Below are 23,320 nucleotides of genomic sequence, written 5' to 3'. Positions count from 1 at the left end.
GCTTTGCAAAGATCATGCAGAAAGATGGATTCTCTTCTCCTAGGGGAATAATTTTGGTTGAGTTAGCAAATATTTTGTTTTGCAATTAACTAAAGGTAAGGGGATCTTTTCTAAAATATTTGTTTCAGAGCTCAAATTTCAGTTTAGGTGGTTGTTTTCTGGTCTAGGAAGCAAAAGAAGAGTGACAATAGTTTAGTGACCATGCCCCAAAAGCTCGTGTTCTTTTCCAAGTCTTAGGGGTTTCCGCAGCACAGGGCAGAACTATTAGAAGGAAAGGAAAATGCTGCTCTCACATCACACTATATATGAAGAAATGTACTTTTGAGATTTAGAACATGTGAAGAGTTAAAAAGGTTTCTGCATTTGGTATCAAATGACATTCTTTCAGGAGTAAAATAAAGCTTTTCAAAGTGCATGAAATACTACATAAAAATACCGAATTTTATTTATTTACTTTTATTTTCATTTTTTTAGACAGAGTCCCACTCTGCCACCCAGGCTGGAGTGCAGTTGTGCGATCATGGCTCACTGCAGCCTCAAACTCCTGGGCTCAAGAGATCCTCCCACCTCAGCCTCCTAGGTAGCTGGGACTGCAGGTGTGCACCACTATACCTGCCTAATGTTTAACATTTTAAAAATCTTTTGTAGAGATGGGGTCTTGCTATGTTGTCCATGCTGGTCTCAACTTCTGGCCGAAAGCAATCCTCTCACATCCACCTCCCAAAGTGCTGAGATTACAGATTGTGAGCTACCACACCCAGCCTATGTTTGTGTTTATAGCAAGATCTTCTACAGTACATATACTATAAAATGATACTTCCTTAGTTCTCTAGTGCCTTCCTTTCTTCCCTTTTTGAATTATAAATAAGAGCATCTTCTCACTTTGACTTCTATTTCTGCATATTCTTTAATACCTTCCTGGGCTCCTGTGCCAACCCATGCCCTTTACATCCAGGCTCAGTGTTGGTGTTTACTGATTTGAAATGCAAAACGGCTGAAAATGTTAGCAATTTAATTTTTCCATTATGACAAATATTAAGCATTCACCTTTATCTATGCCTACTTATTCTGGCAAGGCTAAGGATATTTGGCAAAATGATTAGAAAACAGCAGTACCAAAGATAATTTCCAGTTGGGTGTGGTGGCTCACATCTGTAATCCCAGCACTTTGGGAGGGAGGTCCAGGCAGGAGGATTGCAACACAGCAAGACTCCATCTCTCTCTCAAAAAAAAAAAGAAAGAAAGAAAGAAAAAGAAAAATTAGCCAGGCATGGCACGTGTCTGTAGTCTCAGCTACTAGGGAGACTAAAGTTGGAGAATCACTTGAGCTGGGAGGTTGAGGTTGCAGCCAACTATTATTGCGCCACTGCACTCCAGGCTGCACAAGAGAGCAAGATCCTGTCTCAAAAACAAACAAACAAACCCTAAAAACACAAAACAAACAAACAAACAACAACAAATATACATATATAGAGAGATGATTTCCAACATTAAAATGTATCTCCAGTAATTGATAGTTTTGAAGAAAATAATGTAATCTTTGGAATTCTTGTTAATGTAGAAACATTTCTATCCTGATTATAGGAACTCCTTTCTTTTATTGTTTGGAGCACAGAGGGGCTGCTGAAATGGAGAGTCTCAAGACTGATACTGAAATGCCCTATCCTGAGGTAATAGTAGATGTGGGCAAAGTGATTTTTGGGGAAGAAAACAGGAAGAAGATGACCAACAGCTATTTGAAAAGATCTGAGAATGCTAGAATTATCCGGGCTATATGTGCACTGTTAAATTCTGGAGGTGGTGTGATCAAAGCAGAGATTGATGATAAAACCTATAGTTACCAATGCCATGGGCTGGGACAGGATTTGGAAACTTCTTTTCAAAAGCTCCTTCCTTCAGGTTCACAGAAATACCTTGACTACATGCAGCAGGGGCACAATCTCCTCATTTTTGTGAAGTCATGGAGCCCAGATGTTTTCAGCCTTCCACTAAGGATTTGCAGCTTGCGCTCCAATTTATATCAGAGAGATGTGACTTCTGCTATCAACTTGAGTGCTAGCAGTGCCCTGGAGCTTCTCAGAGAGAAAGGTTTTAGAGCCCAAAGAGGAAGACCAAGGGTGAAGAAGTTGCATCCTCAGCAGGTTCTCGATAGATACATTCAGGAAGAGGAAGATATGAGGATATTGGCCTCAGAGTTTTTTAAAAAGGACAGACTCATGTATAAGGAGAAACTCAACTTTACTGAGTCAACACATGTCGAATTTAAAAGGTTCACCACCAAAAAGGTCATACCTCGGATTAAAGAAATGCTGCCTCATTATGTTTCTGCATTTGCCAACACTCAAGGGGGATATGTCCTCATTGGGGTGGATGATAAGAGCAAAGAAGTGGTTGGATGTAAGTGGGAAAAAGTGAATCCTGATTTATTAAAAAAAGAAATCGAAAACTGCATTGAAAAATTGCCTACATTCCACTTCTGCTGTGAGAAGCCAAAGGTAAATTTCACTACAAAAATCCTGAATGTGTACCAAAAAGATGTCCTGGATGGTTATGTCTGTGTGATTCAAGTGGAGCCCTTCTGTTGCGTGGTGTTTGCAGAGGCCCCAGATTCCTGGATCATGAAAGACAATTCTGTCACACGGCTGACAGCTGAGCAGTGGGTGGTCATGATGCTGGATACTCAGTCAGGTAAAGGGAAGTGAAGTCATTGTCCCCATCAGCAGGGAGGAACCCCTTTCTCTGCCTTTTGTGGATATTTGATCGTATATTTTAGTTAAAAAAAATAGAAATTTATATTTGCTTATAAGTGTTCTCCCATTACAGTGTTCCTTATCTAACATTTTTAGTTCTAAAGACTCAGAATATAAACCATTTGAGGTCAAGAAACGTTTGGATTCTATGGCCTAAACAACTTTTTTTTTTTTTTTTTTTTTTTTTTTTTTTTTTTTTTTTTTTTAAGACTCTGTCACCCAGGCTGGAGGGCAGTGGTGTGATCTTGGCTCACTGCAACCTCCACCTCCCAGCTGCAAGTGATTCTCCTGCCTCAGCCTCCCAAGTAGCTGGGATTACAGGCACACGCCACCATGCTGGCTAATTTTTGTATTTTTAATAGAGATGGGGTTTCGCCATGTTGCCCAGGCTGGTCTTGAACTTCTAACCTCACGTGATCCACTCACCTCAACCTCCCAAAGTGCTGGGATTACAGGTATGAGCCACCACTCCTGGCCAGCCTAAGCAACTTTTAAAGGAAAGTTACAGTATGCCATCAGCCATGAGTTAGGAAAGGTCTCCTTTTATTCTCTATAAACCTGTTGAAAAAATTGTGTAGGCTGATCATCCCAGTCAAAATTGGAATAACCTCATTTTAGAGATGATATTCTAGAGAAACACTGTTTAAGAATGACTCCGAGCCGGGCGCGGTGGCTCAAGCCTGTAATCCCAGCACTTTGGGAGGCCGAGGCGGGCGGATCACGAGGTCAGGAGATCGAGACCATCCTGGCTAACACAGTGAAACCCCGTCTCTACTAAAAAAAAAAATACAAAAAACTAGCCGGGCGAGGTGGCGGGCGCCTGTAGTCCCAGCTACTCGGGAGACTGAGGCAGGAGAATGGCGTGAATCTGGGAGGCGGAGCTTGCAGTGAGCTGAGATCTGGCCACTGCACTCCAGCCTGGGTGACAGAGCGAGACTCCGCCTCAAAAAAAAAAAAAAAAAAAAAAAAAAAAAGAATGACTCCGAGGCCAGACGCAGTCCTAGCACTTTGGGAGGCCGAGGTGGGCAGATTGCTTGAGCCCAGGAGTTTGAGACCAGCCTGGCCAACATAGTGAAGCCCCATCTCTCCCCCAAATATAAAAATTAGCCAAGCGTGGTGGTGTACCGCTGTAGTCCCAGCTACATGGGAGGGTGAGGTGGGGGGAATTGCTTGAGCCTGGGAGGTAGAGGTTGCAGTCAGCCGAGATCACCCACTGCACTCCAGCCTAAGCAACAGAGCAAGACCCTGTCTGAAAAAAAAAAAAAAAAAAAAATGACTCCACTATTCCACTAATTCTTTCAAGCAAAACATTGTTGACAAATGTGAACTGTTTCAGTAACATTAGGAGCTAATAACCTTAAGCCACTGGGCTTAGGGCACCACCAAGTGGGGGAAAATGACGCAAAAGAAGATGCGAACTAAGCCTATAGTCCTTTATGGATTATCTGCTTGCCTTCACGGCCAGTGTGTTCCAAATTTGATCAAGACTTGAGTGATTAGAGAATTTTACTGGGTCATTCTTTCTCTTGTTTTAAATTTGTTTGAGTTCACTTCTCTCCTCCTCTCCCCCAAAGATCCTGGCACTTTGGATTCCATCTAACCTTAGATGGGGACATAAATAACTGTAACAACTTTTTTTTTTTTTTTTTTTTTTGAGACAGGGTCTTGCTCTGTCACCTAGACTGGAGTGCAGTGGCACGATCTTAGTTCACTGCAGCCTCTGCCTCCCAGGTTCAAGCAATTCTCCCACCTCAGCCTCCCGAGTAGCTGGGATTACAGGCGCACCACCATGCCCAGCTAATTTTTGTATTTTTAGTAGGGACAGGGTTTCATCATGTTGGCCAGGCTGGTCTTTTACTCCTGACCTCAGGTGATCCACCCACCTCAGCCTCCCAAAGTGCTGGGATTACAGGTGTGAGCCACCACACCTGGCCAACACCATTTTTCAAATACTGTGCTTTAATCCTTGCTGATCCCCACTAGATGCTTTTTCTTCTTAGAGACAACCTGGAGTCAGAATATTGTAATTGAAATGAACCTGAGGGATTATTACTTCACTCCTGCATGAGAGAGAGGTGAAATGACTTGCCCAAGCCGAGTCACACAGTGACTTAGAATATGTATGATATGTCCCCTGCAGAAATCCCCAGACTTCCTTTCCTGACATATGTGAGCGGTCTGAGGCACAGTAAGTATGACGGCTCAGGCACCCATGCACATCACAGGTCTCCAGTAATAAGAGCCAAAAAAAGAGGCTTTTTTTTTTTTTACTTTTTATTTTTTGTTTGAAACAATTTTCCATGTAATTGTCTAGCTCCTTCCAGCTTGGCCACAGACTACAACTCTTACTTGATTTCATCAGCTTCATCTGCACGAAAAAGTCCTGGATATCCCATAAAAGTCCATGAATTTAAGGAGGGTCTGCAACGACATTTGTTTCCAGGTATTCATTCCCTCTTGATTTCAACTTAGGGGACTATTTGTTTTCTAAAATTGAGTTGGGAGGTATTAGTAGCAATGAGTTCAAGTGTTTCTCCTTAGAGAAGGTCAAATGAAGGACTTAGCAGACATAATGATCCTGAAATTTTACACACACATATATATCTATATCTTATAGATATATATGATAGATAATATCTATATATCTATATATTTGACCCTTGTTTCCAGTCATCTGATTCCCACTGTTACTATTTCTGTGTGCTTTCCAACTTCTCATAACATATGGCTTTTGTTTTCCAAATTTGAGAGTGCAGGGAATTTCTCAGGTCTCAACCATCAAAAAACTGCCCCCTGGCTTTCCAATGGAGAAGGAACTATTGGGTTATCTGAACTTCTTCTGAAGCAGGGTTTCTCAACCTTAGCACTATTGTCATTTGAGTCAGATAACTCTTTGCTGGGGGAGGGAGAGTCCTGTGAATTGTAGAATACTTAGCAGCATTCTGGCTGGTACCTACTACATACCAGTAGCTCTCCTACAATTGTGACAATAAAAAATTCTCAGGCTGGACACGGTGGCTCATGCCTGTAATCCCAGCACTTTGGGAGGCCGAGGCGGGTGACCTCACCTGAGGTCAGGAGTTCAAGACCAACCTAGCCAACATGGTGAAACCTGTCTCTATTAAAAATACAAAAATTAGCCAGGTGTGGTGGCGTGTGACTGTAATCTCAGCTACTCTGGAGGCTGAGGGAGAAGAATCGCTGGAACCAGGGATGCAGAGACTGCAGTGAGCCAAGATTATGCCACTGGACTCCAGTCTGGGTGACAGCGAGACACCATCTAAAAAAATACATATATATATATATTCTCTAGACATTGCCAAATATCCTTGGGGATGGGGGAGAGTTGGGGAGTAAAACTGCTCCTGGTTAAGAATCACAATTCTAAAGGAAAGCTCTTATTTTCCCAAGTGCACCAGGTATCACTTTTTTTCTGCAATGTTGCAGGAATACTTACCATATGCTTTTGTAAGTTTTGGTAACATCTATTCCTTGAATTTTCAGTGACACAGCAAGAGGTACAATTTAAACCGGAATCCCTCTGTAAGAAGCTGTTCTCAGATCATAAAGAACTGGAGGGATTAATGAAGACCCTGATACATCCTTGTTCTCGGGGGATTGTGATATTTTCTAGAAGCTGGGCTGGTGATGTTGGCTTCAGGAAAGAACAGAATGTCCTGTGTGATGCTCTCCTAATAGCAGTTAACAGCCCCATAGTACTCTATACAATCTTAATAGACCCCGATTGGCTTGGAGGACTTGAATATGCCCGAAACACAGCTCATCAGTTAAAGCAGAAACTGCAAGCTGTTGGTGGTTACACAGGGAAAGTGTGCATCATTCCAAGGCTGATACACCTGACCAGCACACAGAGTAGAGCTGGTGATATCCCGCTGCGCTACCCCAGGTCCTACAGTCTTGCTGATGAGGAGGAAATGGAAGACTTGCTACAGGCTCTTGTGGTGGTCTGCCTGTGCTCCAGATCTCTTCTGAGTGACCAGCTGGGCTGTGAGTTTTTCAACTTGCTCATAATGGAGCAGAGCCAGTTGCTTTCTGAGAGTCTTCAGGAGACACGTGAATTATTCATCCACTGCTTTCCAGGAATCAGGAAGACAGCCCTAGCCATAAAGATCATGGAGAAAATTAAGGACTTGTTTCACTGCAAACCAAAAGAAATCCTCTATGTTTGTGAAAGTGACTCCCTAAAGGATTTTGTGACGTAAGAGTTTTACCAACTACACACACACACAAATGTATTTAGTCAGTCTTTTCAAGAGTGTCACAAAAGTAATTTGTGTTTTTAGTTTAAGTTTTTTAGTGCCTCAGCTGCATAAGTGCAAGAGCCCAAACTATATACACATTTCCAAATAATCACAGAATTGAGCTGTAAACAGGTAATTTAGAATGTTCAACCCTAAACATCTCATTATAAATAACCCACATGTGCATAACTTAAATTTATAGAACCAGAAACTTTCTTTTTTCACAATCCTTAGCCTTAAATTTAAGAGAAGTAGAAATGAACCCATTCTGCTTTAAGTATAGTTTTTGTTTGATACGTAATGTCTTAAAGTCATAGGGTATTTCTGCTAATTAGACATTGTACCTAGCGAAACTTAAATTTAAATACAGCTTGATTTTGTTCATAAAATATTTTCATTTTTGACTTGTAAAATCAGTAATTTTAGAAAATATACAAATTCACTTCTGATTTAAATCTCTAACTTTTAATTTAGTAAAATGAATTGGTCATTATGGAATTCAGCAAATGAGGGTGAAATCATTATGATTTTTGGTTTGGTTTTGTTATTCAATACATCTTTTTGAGCACGGTTGATATGGTATCTACTGTGCTACATTTAGTGTTAGAGGAGAAAACATATTGAAGACCTTGCCATAAAAAAACCATGTGTGTATTGTATAATAATAAAGGCATGCTCATTTTAATTAATTAATTAATTAATTTATTTATTTATTTTTGAGACGGAGTCTTGCTCTGTCGCCCAGGCTGGAGTGCAGTGGCATGATCTCAGCTCGCTACAACCTCTGTCTCCTGGATTCAAGTGATTCTCCTGCCTCAGCCTCCTGAGTAGCTGGGATTACAAGTGTGCCTCACCATGCCTAGCTAATTTTTGTGTTTTTCATAGAGACGGGGTTTCACCATGTTGGCTAGGCTGGTCTTGAACTCCTGACCTCAAGTGTTCTGCCCACCTCCTTCTTGCAAAGTGCTGGGATTACAGGCGTGAGCCACTGTACCTGGTCTCATGCCCATTTTAACAGGCTAGAGGTTGGTTGGCAAATATTCCCCAGTGAAGGAGACCATTGGGCACACTGTTAAGAAGTCAGCAGGAGAAGTGAATCAAATGTGGGAGGGCCTTCTAGGAAAAGGGCATAACAAGTACAAAGACATAGAGACACTAGAGAACCAGAATGGTAGGTCCGACTAGAGTCGTGCAGAGTGTGGGTATATAGCAGGTGGTGATGTTGAAAAGGAGGCAGATGCCAGATTATGAGGGATCCTGTAGACTGTGCTGAGGACTACATTCTTTATTAAGATTTATAGCTAAGTTTAAAAATACTCCAGTAAAAAGGCTAACTCAACAAATATCTATTAAACCCTTAATGTAAGAGGGATACAAAGATGGCTAAGAATCAGTGCTTTTATTTGAGTCCACACAGTCCAAACCAGAAGAGAAGAACATAGTTATGATTCAAGGCATAGGGAGTAAAGGCCCTAGAAACTGCATATGTAAAATCATGGAATGTGTAGGGATGAGTGATGTTACTTGGATCCAAATTAAAGGAGGCAAAAACCAACCAAATTTGTTAAGAAAAAATACATACATGCTAAAGCATACTATAAAGGAAAATTGAGCTAAGTAAATGAGGTAGCTCCAAAGAGGCATAGCCCCGTAGATTTGGCACCCTACTTGATGTGTCATGGAACTCAGCATCCTCTTGATGTTTTTCTTACCCAAATCTAAAGAAGCTTTAGAGGAATTTGAACTAGTGCATGCTTTTTTGCACATAAAAGTTATGATATGCATCTAGGTAACTGTTCTCCAGCTCTAAAGAGGATAGAAAGTAAAGAAATGGTAGTGGTAGTAAGAGGTGTAACTTAACTTTGAGATTTCCTTTAGATGTAATGAACTTGTCTTCAGGATTGCCAGACAGTAGGAACAGACTGCTAATAGAAATAATACAATCTGTGACCTGGGTTCATTTCAGAAATTTCACATGCAGATTTAACTGGATAACCCCAAAGAGCAAGGTGTAAAATTATGCATTCGGTCTGTCAGGTAACTTGTAATTAGAACTGTTTTGTGATATTCACACTACTGAATCAATGACTCAGTCTGCAGAAGAGAATCAGCCTCTGATTCCATTCCAGAGAGTAATGAATGCTGATGTTCTCTTTGGTGATATGCCTCAAGCCTTGTTTTTTCCATCCTTACAGCCAACAAACCACCTGCCAAGCTGTGACCCGGAAAACTTTCATGCAAGGGGAGTTTCTAAAGATTAAACACATAGTGATGGATGAGACTGAGAATTTCTGCAGCAAATTTGGCAATTGGTACGTGAAGGCTAAGAACATCACCCATCCAAAGGCAAAGGGGGCTGGAAGTGAAAACCTTCACCATGGGGTTCTCTGGCTTTTTCTTGACCCTTTTCAAATCCATCATGCAGATGTCAGTGGCCTTCCCCCTCCATCTGCTCAGTTTCCTCGCAAAACAATCACCGGTGGGATCCACTGTGCTCTGGAAATAGCAAATGTTATGAAAGAAGAAATGAAGAGGATCAAAGAAAATCCTCCCTCCAACATATCTCCAGACACATTAGCATTGTTCAGGGAGACTGCCTATGAGGAAGCAATGTGTGCCCAGGGTCTGCCTGGAGTGTGTGAGACAAAGACTAATCTGACAACAGAACAAATAGCTAACTATGTGGCAGGAAAATGTCACAGCCTGTTCCAGTGTGGCTATCTGCCCAAAGATATAGCAATTCTGTGCAGGAGAGGGGAGGACAGAGGACGCTATAAGCTTGCACTGCTAAAAGCAATGGAATTAATTGAGACCCACAGAGCATCAGAGGTTGTATTTAGCCAGGCCACTGGTGTTTGCGGAAGCCACATTGTTTTAGACAGTATTCAGCAATTTTCAGGCCTGGAGAGGACTATCGTGTTTGGGCTTAGTCCAGAATGCGACCAGTCAGAGGAATTTCATAAGCTCTGCTTTGCTTCAAGAGCTATTAAACACCTCTACCTGCTTTATGAAAAGAGGGCAACCTTCTGAAAATTATTACAAATAATAGAGGAAGGCAGGAAGAGCAGAGTCCTTTCTCCTAGACAGGTGGCAGTGACTCCCTTTTAATATTACAAGTGAGGAAATCAAGGTACATCAGTATGGCCTGGAGCCACAGAAATGTCTCTTGGAGCTGAGCCTTCCACTCTATTTCAATGCCACTGGCCTTTTCACAGTCTCCTTCACCTCCTACCTATGCAATTACAATAGACTAAATTAGTCCCCTGTCTCTAGCTTTCCCATTCAATCCAGCTATCATCCATTAAACAGAGAAGTTCTCCTTAAATAGGGAACTGATTTTATGTAATACCTTGCTAACATATCTTCAGTGAGTCCCCACGGCCTTCAAACCTAACCAGTTTTCAAGACTTTCATTAATATGCCTTGACTTGCTCTCCCAACTACATCCCTTATTGTATCTCCATCTCCCAGTGTTTCTCATGCACCCCAGCCTATGTGGCATAGTTTTTGGGTGGTGGTATGGTGCCCTCCAGGCTGGATCTTTGACTGGATAGGTCTCAAAAGTAGCCAGTTGACTGGCACCTCATACTGGCTATGGGTCTCAAGCTTTCCAGGTCCAGAACTCGATTGCCTTTTTGTACCAAGTCTAGATCAGTTTCTTGGGGATGCTTTATGCTAATCAAGCTCACAAAGGACCAATGCATAAATGAAAATGCTACTCTGTTAATTTATACTGAGGGCCATAGTCATAAGTGGGTCAAATGCTTTTGCTAATCAATGCCCTCAACAGTAATTTAGGAAGCTAAATTATATGAACACAGCCTTACAGTAAGGGAATCTAGTAATTTGATTCAAATGTTAAAAGTCTTCAGGCCATATTAGACTATTGCAATATCTATTAGGTGGGTTCAAAAGTGCAAAAGCTGCAGTTACTTTTGCACCAACTTAATATAAAATAAGATTGCAATCATTTCTAAAATAAAGATATTTTTATCACAAGCACTAGACAAATTAGTTTACAGGTTTACAAGCTAAAGCAAATTTAGAATGCTAAGGATGACTAGTTTTTCATTATTCTCTGCCTTCAGATGAATTTTTTTTTTCTCTGTCTTGGTTTCTAAAGTTTCCAGGTTCACCACCAACCCTCTCTGTACTGCCCCCAACATTTTTTGCCTACATTTATTCTCTACGTATATGAATACACACATGTAGGCTAGAAACGCCTTATACTCTGGCCTGGAAAGTAGTCTTCCTATAAGAGGACTTTGCACATCTCTGATCTCTTCCATTATGACTTGGTGCTAATTTTTAAATCCAACTCTCAGAGTTTACCGGGACTCTGAGTGGCAACTTTACCACCGACACCACCCACACACATCCCTGACTCTTGGTCTGTGCCTGTGCCGTTTTCTCAGTCTTTAAACCCTTTTCTGTCCCCTCCACCTTTGAAATCCTTACTTGTCAATCACATCCTTGTTCAAATGCCTACTACCTCAATTAAACTTTTACTATCTCCTTAAGTGAAACTTTCCAATGTATATGATACATATGAGAAATAAAATAAAAATTCCCTTTTTCTAGTCAGCTCCTCAAATGGCTGAGCCAATTCTGTGCTCTTCAAGTTACTCTTGCTTTTGCAAGGATTTTTACATTGCTTTGGAAGTATTCCTATTTCCAAACTTTTTAACTTCTAGAAAAGTTTAGGATAACTTGATTGACTCTAGGTAGGCTTGAATCCAGGAGAACACGTGGAAATTTTGGTTATGATTTTAGATAAAGCCCCTCAGCCTCCCAAGAGGTGGAAGAGCAGGCAGGGTTTTGAGAAGCTCTCTTAGCTGCCTTTCTGAATTGCTTAGGCCCGTTAGAAGGGCTAGTCTGCACCTAGGCACGGATTGAAAAGAAAAAGCTCTCCCTTGCTTCCCACTGCTCTAATTACCTGCTGTTTCTTCCTTTTGACCTTTCCTTGGGGGCTTTAAGGTATTTTTGGGTAGGAGGAAATGAAGTTCAGCAATCGGTTTTGCAAAAGATGCCAGTGCATTGACATTCTGATGTAAGGAGATGTATGAATTCTATAAAAATAATTTAAAGAGTCAAAGTCAACAGGGTATGAAGGAGTATGAGTGGGACAGGGAATTGTTATATTTTAGTCATAAGCCTTAGTGCCATTTGACTTTTTAAAATATATGCATGCATCACATAATTTTTAATAACATAATTGATTTGTAAAGAATCGTTTCAAATATTGAATTTGAGAGTCTTTGTCAGTTCTTAGTCTAGTGAAACAACTCAATCAGGATGAAAGTAGAATAACTAACTCAGTGATTCTCAACCCTGGATGCTCATTACAATTTCCTAGGGAACGTAAAAAAAAAAATTCAGTGATCAGGCCAGACATCAGACTAATTGACCTTAGCAAGTCTGGATACAGGCTCGGGCATTGGTATTTATTAAATGTTGTCCAGGCAGGGTGCAGTGGCTTGTGCCTGTAATACCAGAACTTTGAGAGGCTGAGGTCGGGGGCAATCCCTTGAGGCCAGGAGACCAGCCTGGGCAACATAACAAGACCCCATCTCTACAAAAATGTTTTTTAAAAACTTAGCTGGGCATGGTAGTGCATGCTTTTAGTCCTAGCTACTCCAGAGGCCAAGGTGGGAGGATCACTTGAGCCCAGGAGTTTGAGGCTACAGTGAGCTATGATTACTCCACTACACTCCAGCCTGGGTTAGAGAGCAAGACTCTATCTCTTAAAAAAAAAGTCCAAATGATTCTAATATGTTACAAGGGTTGAGAACCATTGAACCCTTCTCCTAGTTTCTTATTTCTGTCCTCAAAAAATGTGTGCACATTTCTCTTCCTATTAAGACTGTGAGCTCCATGAGAGTAAGAGGATGAGTAGAGCAACTAGTACGGTGCCTGACACACGGCAGGTGCTCAGTAAATATTTGCTGAACTGTACTTGTAGCTTTTAGAAAACTAGAATCTACAATGATTCTATTCAATAGTATGAATTTCTAATGTTAGCGATTTCAAAGAAGTCAGTGTGGAGAATAATCTTTAACACTGTAATAATGAAGAATAAGGGAACAATAAAGGCAACTCAATTGTTTTTAGGCAACAGGTCAAATTAAGGATCTATGATGATAGTTCGTTAGATTCAAATGTAAGATTAGGAACTGGTGGGGACTAAGAATAATTGACTAACTGGGTTGTACTTAGAATTCTCAATGTTTTCTACAAAGTCTTAATATGGATGGATAAAGCAATTAACTAAATGAAATAACTAAGATAAAAGAGGAGCTTTAGAAGCTGTGAGAAGCTTCTAAAACTTACTCTTAAAAAGGGTAATATAATATTATTATGGAAATGGAGAAAAGCAAAATTAAAAGTTCTTAAATCAGGCTGGGTGCAGTGGCTCATGCTGGTAATCCTAGCACTTTGGGAGGCTGAGGCGGGTGGATCACCTGAGGTCAGGAGTTCGAGACCAGCCTGACCAACATAGAGAAACCCTGTCTTCACTAAAAGTACAAAATTAGCTGGGTGTGGTGGCGCATGCCTGTAATCCCAGCTACTCCGGAGGCTGAGGCAGGAGAATTGCTTGAACCTGGGAGGCGGAGGTTGCGGTGAGCTGAGATCGCACCACTGCACTTCAGCCTGGGCAACAAAGGGTGAAACTCTGTCTCAAAAAAAAAAAAAAAACATCTTGTTATCCGGGTGTAACTTTTTTTCATTTTTGCTTCTTTATTTCTATTCTTTGTTGATATGGAAAAATATTTTCACATAGTTATGATCAAGTTGTGCTGTCAACTTTATATCCTATATGTGTGCTTTTTCCATTTAATTGTTGTGTGAGGTATTGCTGTAGACTACATTATTGTTCCCAATATTTCATACCTGGCTATATCTATACCCTTTGTAGTTACTAATGTTAGAGGTAGAGATATTTTCCAGCCCTATAATATGGCCTTGGTCATGTGACTTGGAATGTTAGTAGTTGTGATGTGCACTGAGGCTGCACCTGGACTTCCAGCATTGGGTTTACTCTCTCGGGTTTCTGCTATTTCCATACAAAGAATGTACCCTGGATGGTGCTCCAGCCACTGAGATATGTGAATCCAACTCCAACTCAACTCATGGCCTGGAGCCAAGTTCCACCAGTCCTAACTAGCTCCACCAAAATCCAGCTGATCTGAAAGTGCATGAATGAGAAATAAAAGCTTATTATTTAATGACTGAGATTTCAAGGTTGTTTGTTTTGTAGCTGTAGCCGACTAATGCAGGCATTTCCTTATGTTGTAGCAGTCTTCAATATAATCATTTTTAATGGGTGCACCATATCCTAGCCAGATCATATGAAATTTCAATGATCATTCCCTTGTTATTTGTGTCACTAGCAATTTTACACCAATTAAAATTAAGCCAGGCACATACTCAGGCATACAACCTTTTCTTTTTCTGGTATAGTTATAAATCCCTGGAGATGGGTTTACTGGATGAAAAGGTGACCTGGATGAAAGAATCACCTTATTCAGATTAGTTCTGATGGGAAGTGAATAGAAAACCCCAATCACTGCATCTGATAACATATACATTTTGCTGCATTAACTAAGAGAACAAAATGCTGACATCAGGTTCTGATGACAAAAAAGGCAATGATATCTTGGAAACGGGTGACTCTAAAAGGGCTGCAAGGGAGCACAGAGAGTGAAACTAAGGCTCACCACCCTAACCCAGAGCTGCAGAGGAAGCACTTAACTTGGAGAACTATGGGTAGAAACATGAATTATATAAGTTCGACACTGTATTAAAAAAAAAAAATCTGTGGTCACTTAAAACTGACATAGGGTACAAAGAGAAAAGAAAAGATGCCTCTGACTATGAACAGAACCTTTTAATATATTTTTAATTAAATTTTTTTTTGAGACAGGGTCTGATTCTTTTTGCTCACATTGGGGTGCAGTAGCGCAATCACAGCTCTCTGCAGCCTCGACTTCCCAGGATCAGGCGATCCTCCCACCTCAGCTTCTGAGTAGCTGGGACTACAGGTGTGCGCCACCACGCCTGGATAATTTTGGCACTTTTTGTAGAGACAGGATTTTGCCATCTTGCCCAGGCTGGTCTCAAACTCCTGAGCTCAAGCAACCACTTGCCTCAGCCTCCCAAAGTGCTGGGATTACAGGTGTGAGCCACTGTGCCCAGCCGAAAGAGGACTTTTTAAAAGGAGAAACTCTGACATGGAGAAACTCATTTGAGAAACGAGGAGAAACTGCAGAGGTCAACTCGATCTTCTATGAAGCTGACTTGCCTCCGTTTCCCCAAGGTTTTGGGCAAGCTGAACATAAAATTATTTTCAAGAAGCTTCAATCTGAAATAAATACAAAGTTTATAATAAATGCATGCTACTATTTATTGAAATCTTACTATAATCAGCTACAATTTGCTAAATGCTTTGCATACATTCTCACAACAACTCTATGAAATATCTACACATTATCTCTACTTCGTAAATGATACAGCTGAAGCACAGAGAATTTCACTTTCTCAAAGTCACATATCAACTAAGTGGCCAAGCTTGTTAAATGTGACATTTAAATAGAATCCTTATTCTCATAATCCAAACTCTGAGAAGTTATAAATACTCTGAAAATATTCTCCAGTGTATGCTGGAATATTCAGAGTGAACAAGAATACTTATGTTTTCCATCAGGGTCCTCTGTCAAGCTCTTGTCTCTGGAAAGTTTTAGCCTTTATTGTAAGCACACAGCTGACTAGCCTATTCTGTTTCCTACACTTAATATCTGCAGTCATCACAGAGCCTCTTGATCATTCTGGAAAAATCGGAATTTCTTGATCTGCAAAGCTCAGGATCAGACTCTGGTCATCTTCCTGATCCATCCAAGGTCAGACCCTACTGACATGAACTGCCAGATCCCCTCTAAGACTGCTGCATCTTACCTTCTCCCCTTGCAACCTTGCAGGCATTTCCTGGTGATGTAGAATTATGATGTCCCCACCTTCCTTCCCTTAAAATCCCAGACAAATATAGGTACAACGTCAGAGCAGATATTGCTGATTATCAAAGGAAATGGGCATTTAGAAAGTTCCAGGGACAGTGTTTTCTCTCTGAATCTACCTCATTCACAAAGGGAAGTAGGGCCCTTAGCTGCCCCATTCAATATCTTCAGTTAACAGAAGGCAAACATGATTTTGAAAGAAACAGGATCAGTTTTCACTTTTGTTCCTTCTTTCATTCTCAATTTAAAATAGGTGTGAATGAGAAATTAAGACATAGCCACTATGTATTTTCTCTTGTTATTGTTTACTACTTCAGAGTTCTCTTGGACCAATTGCAGATAAAGTCCCTCATCCCTGCTTTAATCAGGGAAGGCTGTCTTTGCCCAGTTGTATAGCTTGAAAGAGGCGTGTGGTAGAGGGGGAGACAATGAAGGAAGCAGGTGCTTCCTTCCTAGCCAGCCAAATATGACAAACCCCACCAGCCAAAGGCTAATACATCAAAATACCTTTACAGTCCCATTGATGTCTCCTCTGACACATACAGTTACAACAAACATATATTAAGTGCTTAGTATGTGCTAGACATGGTGCAAATTGTTTTAAAAATATATCTTTTAAACCCCCAGCCAGTCTTTGAATTATGTATAGCAGTAAGGTAGGATAAGGCAGTGTAAGTGTTAAGAGCTTGAGTCCAGGGGTCAGATCAACTCTGGCATGGAATTCCAATTCTATTCTTAATTGGCTGGATGACCTTGAGCAAGTTACTTTACCTCTTTAAGATTCAGTTTTCTCATCTATAAAACAGAGATAAAATTCATACCTATGTCTTAAGGTAAATATGAAGATTGAAAGCTAATAGTACATTTAGGTTGACCATGGTGGCTGACACCTGTAATCCCAGCATTTTGCGAAGCCGAGGCAGGTGGATCACTTCAGCCCAAGAGTTTGAGACCAGCCTGGGTAACATGGTGAAACCCCATCTCCACAAAACAAACAAACGAACAAGCCCCCAAAATTTGTCAGGCATGGTGATGCGTGCCAGTAGTCTCAGCTACTTTGGGGGCTGAGGTGGGAGGACCACTTGATCAACCAGGAGGTTGAGGCTACAGAAAGCCGCTACACTGTAGCCTGGGGGACAGAGCATGATACTGCCTGAAAAAGTAAAAATAATAAATAAATATGACATTGGCTGGGCACGGTGGCTCATGCCTGAAATTCTAGCACTTTGAGAGGCTGAGGCAAGAAGATCACTTTAGGTCAAGAGTTCAAGACCAGCCTGGCCACCATGGTGAAACTCTGTGTCTACTAAAAATACAAAACAATTAGCTGGGTGTGGTGGCACGCACCTGTAATCCCAGATACTTGGGAGGCTGAGGCAGAAGAATCACTTGAGCCCGGGAGGCAGAGGTTGCAGTGAGCCAAGATCATGCTACTGCATTCCAGCCTGGACGACAGAGTGAGACTCCGTCTCAAAAAATAAACAAACAAACAAATAAATAAGACATTTAAATAAAGCATAGTATGTGGAAAGCTCTCAATAAATTTTAGATCTTAATAGTTCCAATTGACAGCTGAGAAGACTCTGACTTAAAAGATAAATACTTAGGGCCAGTTTTGATGGCTCACACCTGTGATCCCAGCACCTTAGGAGGCCAAAGCTGGAGGATTACTTGAGGCCAGGAGTTTGAGACCAGCCTGGGCAATATAGAGAGACCCTATCTCTATAAAAATCTTTTTTAAATTAGCAGGGTGTGGTGGCACGCTCCTGTAGTCCAGCTACTTGGGAGACTGAGGTGGAAGGATTGTCTAAGCCCGAGAGTTCAAGGTTACAGTGAGCCATGATCATACTACTGTACTCCAACCTGGAGAACACCACAAGACTCTAGCTCTAAAAATAAATAAATAAGTAAATAAATAAACAAATAAATCATAAATACCTTACCCAAGATCACAGCACTAGCAAGTTCTGAGTCTGAGATCTGAACCCGTGTCTGTCCGACTCCAAAGTCCATGTTAGCTTCTATGTTCTTCTGTTTGTACTTCAAAGTTAAAGGCATAAGTCTCCTTCTGTGTTGACAGTAATTCATTTGATTTTATGTTGAGACTTGGATCAAATACACTTAGAATACTGATGGCATTCTTAGCCTCTAAATTTTTCTACAAAATCAATATGATTACGTAAATGACTTACATAATAGGAAAATGTTCAGAGGATAGCATTTTGTATACTAAGAAACATAAAAGATATATCTGTCATTACAAGTTCTATATAATTACATTATAGAAAGATTAGAAAATAGAGAACCACAAAAGAAAATTCAATCCCTATTATTACCGCCGAATCATGCAACTGCTTTCACTTTTGCTTGTTCATTTCCTGGGCTAGTCTACTGGCAGATATATTTTAGCAGAGTTGTAATCATAGCATACATTCCATTTTATATCCTGTTTGGGTTGATTGTTCCAGTGACCCATTTCTTCTCTGCAGTCTCCCATATAGTATGTGAGGCATTTCCCACATTGCAGCCTAGGGAGAGGTGGTTCTCAGTGCCTTTGAGTAAGGAGCCAAGATTATCAGTGCAGTAGTGCTCCTTACGTTCCAACTGGTTTCATGAGCAGCCGGAACTCATGCCTATAGGGAAGAAGATGATGGGCAAGTAAAGGAGGAGAAAGCTCTTCACCTAACTCCATAAAATATGGGGTAGAGTGGGGTAGGGTGGGGTGGGGGCAGACATTTTAGGGAACTGCGCAACAGAGCAACACAATTAGGACAGAAGCAACCTTCTTTCCTTGCTTCCCCATGGGTCATTGTGGGAAGATGGTAAGTGAGTGTGCCCTCCTTGTGCAGTTGCCAGGCACAGAAATCAGGAGGTCTGTAAAGCAAACCTCTGTTTGGCTAAAGGTACTGAAGGGTGGCAGAATCGGTTGTCCCCAAATATGCCATTTTGGCACAAGGATTATTTTGAGCTAAAGGCACTTGAAAGTAGCAGATGCATATGAAGACACAAAGGCATAAAAATAATATAACGGACTTTGAGGACTCGGGGGAAGGGTGGGAGAAGGGTGAGGGATAAAAGGCTACACATTGGGTGCAGTGTACACTGCTCGGGTGATGGGTGCACCAAAATCTCAGCAATTACGACTGAAGAATTATCCATGTAACCAACACCACCTGTTCCCCCAAAACTGTTGAAATAATAATAATAATAAAAAGAAAATAGGCCGGGCGCGGTGGCTCAAGCCTGTAATCCCAGCACTTTGGGAGGCCGAGACGGGCGGATCACGAGGTCAGGAGATCGAGACCATCCTGGCTAACACGGTGAAACCCCGTCTCTACTAAAAAATACAAAAAACTAGCAGGGCAAGGTAGCGGGCGCCTGTAGTCCCAGCTACTTGGGAGGCTGAGGCAGGAGAATGGTGTGAACCCGGGAGTCAGAGCTTGCAGTGAGCTGAGATCCGGCCACTGCACTCCAGCCCAGGCGACAGAGCGAGACTCCGTCTCAAAAAAAAAAAAAAAAAAAAAAAAAAAAAAAAAAAAAAAAAAAAAAGAAGGTGCAAAAAGGGAATCTTAATCTTTTTTTCTTCCTGAAAACAGGAGATAAAAGTCCCATGTGAAAGATGCCGTCTCTGTACCAGGAGAAGAAAAAGCATTATTTGACAGGGGTCATAATCCTCTATAAACAGACCTTGCTAAAATAACCCTTATCCTCCTTTGCCTCCACACATAATTTAATGTAATTACTTTTCTACAGTTGCACTCTTTGCTCATCCTACTACACAAGCATTTAGGTTTCGGCACTTCTTCAATTTTCTGTAGGGGCTCCTATATGTAAAAATCTGTATGTTTTTCTCTTGTTAATCTGTCATAGGCCAATTTAATCCTCAGGCCTAGCCAAAATCCCTAAGAGAACAGAAGTAAAGTTTTGCCTCCCCTATAGTTTCTGGTAGTGAAAATGGGACCCTAGAAGGCTGGGATGCGCCAGTCACTTCAGAGCCTGTGGGTGGGATCCCGGAAGAGCTGACAGAACCTGCAAAAGGTAAAAATTCTTACCAAAGTCAGCTCCCCCACATATCTACCTGCAGTGCCCTGTAGAGAGGAGAACGTTAAACATTTTCCTTGTCTTTTCCTTTCCAAATTCAGATCGGCAGGAGAAAAACATTTGTAAGAATGAGTTCTTTGAATTGTAACTTTTATAAATTTGGTCTGGGTATGATCCACAGCCTCCCAGGAATAATAAAAAGTCCTTGTGTGCATTGTCGATGTCGTTTGTGCTGTTTGTCACAAGGAAGAAAATCATAAGATGAGATTCTTCTTTTTATGTCCCGAGAGCCTGGTTTTAAAATAGTCTCTCTGGTCTTCGCCGCCAGGGGGCGCAAGTGTTGCTGGTTTGCATCGGGGGGCCAGCCTGGAACCCAAGTTCTAAGATAAGCAGCATTTTCGTCCAACTGTGCCAGCTCTCAGAGAAGTTTGTCTTAATAAAAGGTCCCAGTCCATAAGAGGCGTTTGTCATCTGAACCTTCATTGTCTTTTTTATTTTTGAGACACGGTTTCACTCTGTCGCCCACGCTGGAGTGCAGTGGCGTGATCTCAGTCACTATAACCTCCACCTCAACAGGCTCAAGTGATTCTCCTGCCTCAGTCTCCCGAGTATCTGGAATTTCAGACGTGCGCCACCACGCCCGGCTAATTTTTGTATTTTTTGTAGAGACGGGGTTTCACCGTATTAGCCAGGCTGGTCTCGAACTCCTGACCTCAAGTGATCCGCCCACTGCAGCCTCCCAAAATACTGGGATTACAGGCGTGAGCCACCGCGCCCGGCAAAAGGGCTGCATGGCTTGCATCCTCCTTGGGGATGCCTCTTGCATCCGTGGTTAAGTGATAAAAGCCTTATTGATTTTAAGCTATAAAAACTTACTGGTTTTGAGTCATAATTAAGATAGGTACAGCTTTGAAGATTTGAACTTTTATATCTAAAAGGATTTTGTTTTTAAAGAAAGCTGTCATCCTAAACAAATATCTATGGAAAGATGAGATCGAAAGAAAATATTAATAGGCAAAAATGAGAACTTTTACCAAAAGTATTAAATTTTGTGTTTATGTATACCTAATTCATGGCTAAGATTTTAAATGAAAATTTTAAGATCTGCTTGTGTCAGTCTCTTTATGCTTATGTATGTGTGTTGTGTATATGTGATATTTCTCTATCTCCTGATGATATTGCACCGCTACTTGATAGTCTAATTCAGAATGTCTGGGGAAGGACCTTAGCATCTGAATTTTTAAAAAGCATGCCAAAGGATTTGGACAAGCAGCCAAGATTGGGAACTAATTATCTGATTAATGAATGACATCTCTAATTCAATTACCTCTAGTGCACAGCACCTTTTCTTATACCTAAAAATGATTGCTAAATCCACACTGTAATAATTTTTTCAATGTATAAAGATAGACACCCAAAAGAAATGGAACAAGAAACCAACAAGAGCTCAAGGGAATTGTGACTCCTGTGGGCTGTTGAGGGAGACAGCAGGTCAAAAATTAGCAGGAACTTGATTAGAACGATAGCAACAGTATTGGCAGCTAAATTAATAACAGTGAATCCAGCAGGAATTTCATCTCGGCTGCAGTTACAACTATTAGGATTATGTAGGCTACTATAAAAATTAAAAGAGAAAGTCAGTGAGATGCACCGTTTAATTTCCTTTCTGGCTCTTTCACTGTTTCTTTTCATTTTGTTTTTTCCCTTTTCCTTGCCAACAGAAAAATATTTCTTGAGTAACTCAGGCCTACTGTACGAGGTAACAATTCTCTCCTCCCTTTCCATCTTCTTCCTCTCCAGTTCCACTCCTGAGAGAGTAATCCTTAATAACAGTTTGGTGTGTATCCAAAAAAAACTTTTTTGTAGCATTGTTCTCCAGAGTGTTTGAAGGATTTCTTCTGATAAAGTTTCTTTAGTCTTTAGCCAGAACTAGTCTTTAACCCACTTACTCTACTGATAAGCAGGAAATAGCACTTTTTTTCCCCCTTGAAGCTAGAAAGGCAGGCCTAAAGTGAGTAGGAGCATTCTGAGAAATGGAAACTTAAAAAAGGCGGCAACCTTCCAGTTTCAGTCTCAGAAATACCAAAGCAGTCTTTTTCCTGGGCTTGTTTTTCTGCAGAGAGCTCAGATTTGAGAGCCATTTCTAGCCTTTGAGGGTTACCACTGTCCTCAGCCACAACTGCAGGGACTCCTAAGTATATCAGAACTCGTGGAACTTTCTCATCTTTTCAGCATCTCAACCCTGTGGAATCTTTTAATTCGCAAGGTAAGTACAGATTGTCCGGAGAGATCTAAGCCATGCCTATTCAATGGAATGCAGAGTCTCTCAAAGAGACCTCATAACTCTCAGATGAAAATCCCCTCTGTGGCTGTAGACCCTTCGAGACATACCCACTTTAAGCAAGAGAGGACGAAGTAGACACTTCACGTCTACACTTTTAATAAATAAATGAAATAGACAATGAGAGGAGCTGGCCCTTAGACTGGACTCACCTTGTAGCTGAGGCCTGGGATGTAGGACTCCAGCCCAGAGAGTCCCGCATCTTGGCTGGGCTGAGAAAGAGAGATGTAGAGGGTTCTCATAGTTCTGGGGAGCAAACCTTCAGATGAGACAAGGGAGGAGCCTTGGGAGGAAGGGATGCTTGTGAAGATTCTTTTTTTTTTGAGACAGGGTCTTGCTCTTTCACCCAGGCTGGCGTGCAGTGGCGCAATCACAACTCACTGCAGCCTCGACCTTCCAAGGCTCAAAGCATCTTCCCGCTTCAGCCTTTGAAAGTGCTGGGACTACAGGCACTGAGCACGAGGGTACCTGGCTAATTTTTTTTGTTTCTGTAGAGAGGAAGTCTTGCTAGATTGACCAGGCTGGTTTCAAACTCCTGACCTCAAGCAATCGTCCTGCCGTGGCCTCCCAATGTGCTGGGATTACAGGCGTGATCCACTGTACCCGGCCGTGCCTGTGAAGATTCTTTAGCAGTTAGCTGATTGCTTCATCGCTATGAAAAGGGTTTTCTTATTTTGATTTTTCTTTTTTTTGAGACAGGATCTCACTCTGTCACCCAGGCTGGAGTGCGGTGATGCAATCGTGGCTCACTGCAGTCTCGACCTCCCCAGGCTCAAGTGATCCTCCCATCTCAGACTCTCTGGAGGAGCTGAGACTATAGACCAGGCACCACCACACCCAGCTAATTTTTTTGTATTTTGTAGAGACTGGATTTCCCTGCTCAGACTGGTCTCAACCTCCTGGGCTCAAGCAATC

The 23,320-nt window shown here is 41.4% G+C and overlaps 2 protein-coding genes across 2 annotated transcripts in view; both read left to right on the top strand.

Annotated features, from left to right (window-relative positions):
* The first annotated feature begins 1,514 nt into the window (after positions 1 to 1,514).
* On the top strand, positions 1,515 to 10,499 carry SLFN14 (schlafen family member 14). Its single transcript, XM_001112128.5, has 4 exons — positions 1,515 to 2,688; positions 5,065 to 5,193; positions 6,255 to 6,969; positions 9,208 to 10,499. The coding sequence occupies exons 1-4, from the start codon at positions 1,629 to 1,631 to the stop codon at positions 10,040 to 10,042; spliced, it is 2,739 nt and encodes a 912-aa protein (XP_001112128.3). The 5' UTR covers positions 1,515 to 1,628; the 3' UTR covers positions 10,043 to 10,499.
* An 11,555-nt stretch (positions 10,500 to 22,054) lies between these two features.
* SLFN12L (schlafen family member 12 like) overlaps positions 22,055 to 23,320 on the top strand; it is a 58,175-nt gene continuing 56,909 nt past the window's right edge. Inside the window, exon 1 of the mRNA XM_015119079.3 lies at positions 22,055 to 22,330. The gene's annotated coding sequence lies outside the window, so the exon portion shown is untranslated. The remainder of the gene's footprint in view (positions 22,331 to 23,320) is intronic.

Source organism: Macaca mulatta, chromosome 16, assembly GCF_049350105.2.
Source record: "Macaca mulatta isolate MMU2019108-1 chromosome 16, T2T-MMU8v2.0, whole genome shotgun sequence".
Lineage (NCBI taxonomy): Eukaryota > Metazoa > Chordata > Mammalia > Primates > Cercopithecidae > Macaca > Macaca mulatta.
The sequence above is the reverse complement of the archived record's forward strand: the minus strand, read 5'-3'. Positions and strand labels throughout refer to the sequence as shown.

What these genes read in the sequence shown, in the direction of transcription:
- SLFN14 (XM_001112128.5), top strand. Translation starts at nt 1,629, where the DNA reads ATGGAGAGTCTCAAGACTGATACTGAAATGCCCTATCCTGAGGTAATA. An exon ending in GATGCTGGATACTCAGTCAG is followed by an intron (nt 2,689 to 5,064) that starts GTAAAGGGAAGT and finishes GTAATTGTCTAG; the next exon opens with CTCCTTCCAGCTTGGCCACA. An exon ending in TCCCTAAAGGATTTTGTGAC is followed by an intron (nt 6,970 to 9,207) that starts GTAAGAGTTTTA and finishes CCATCCTTACAG; the next exon opens with CCAACAAACCACCTGCCAAG.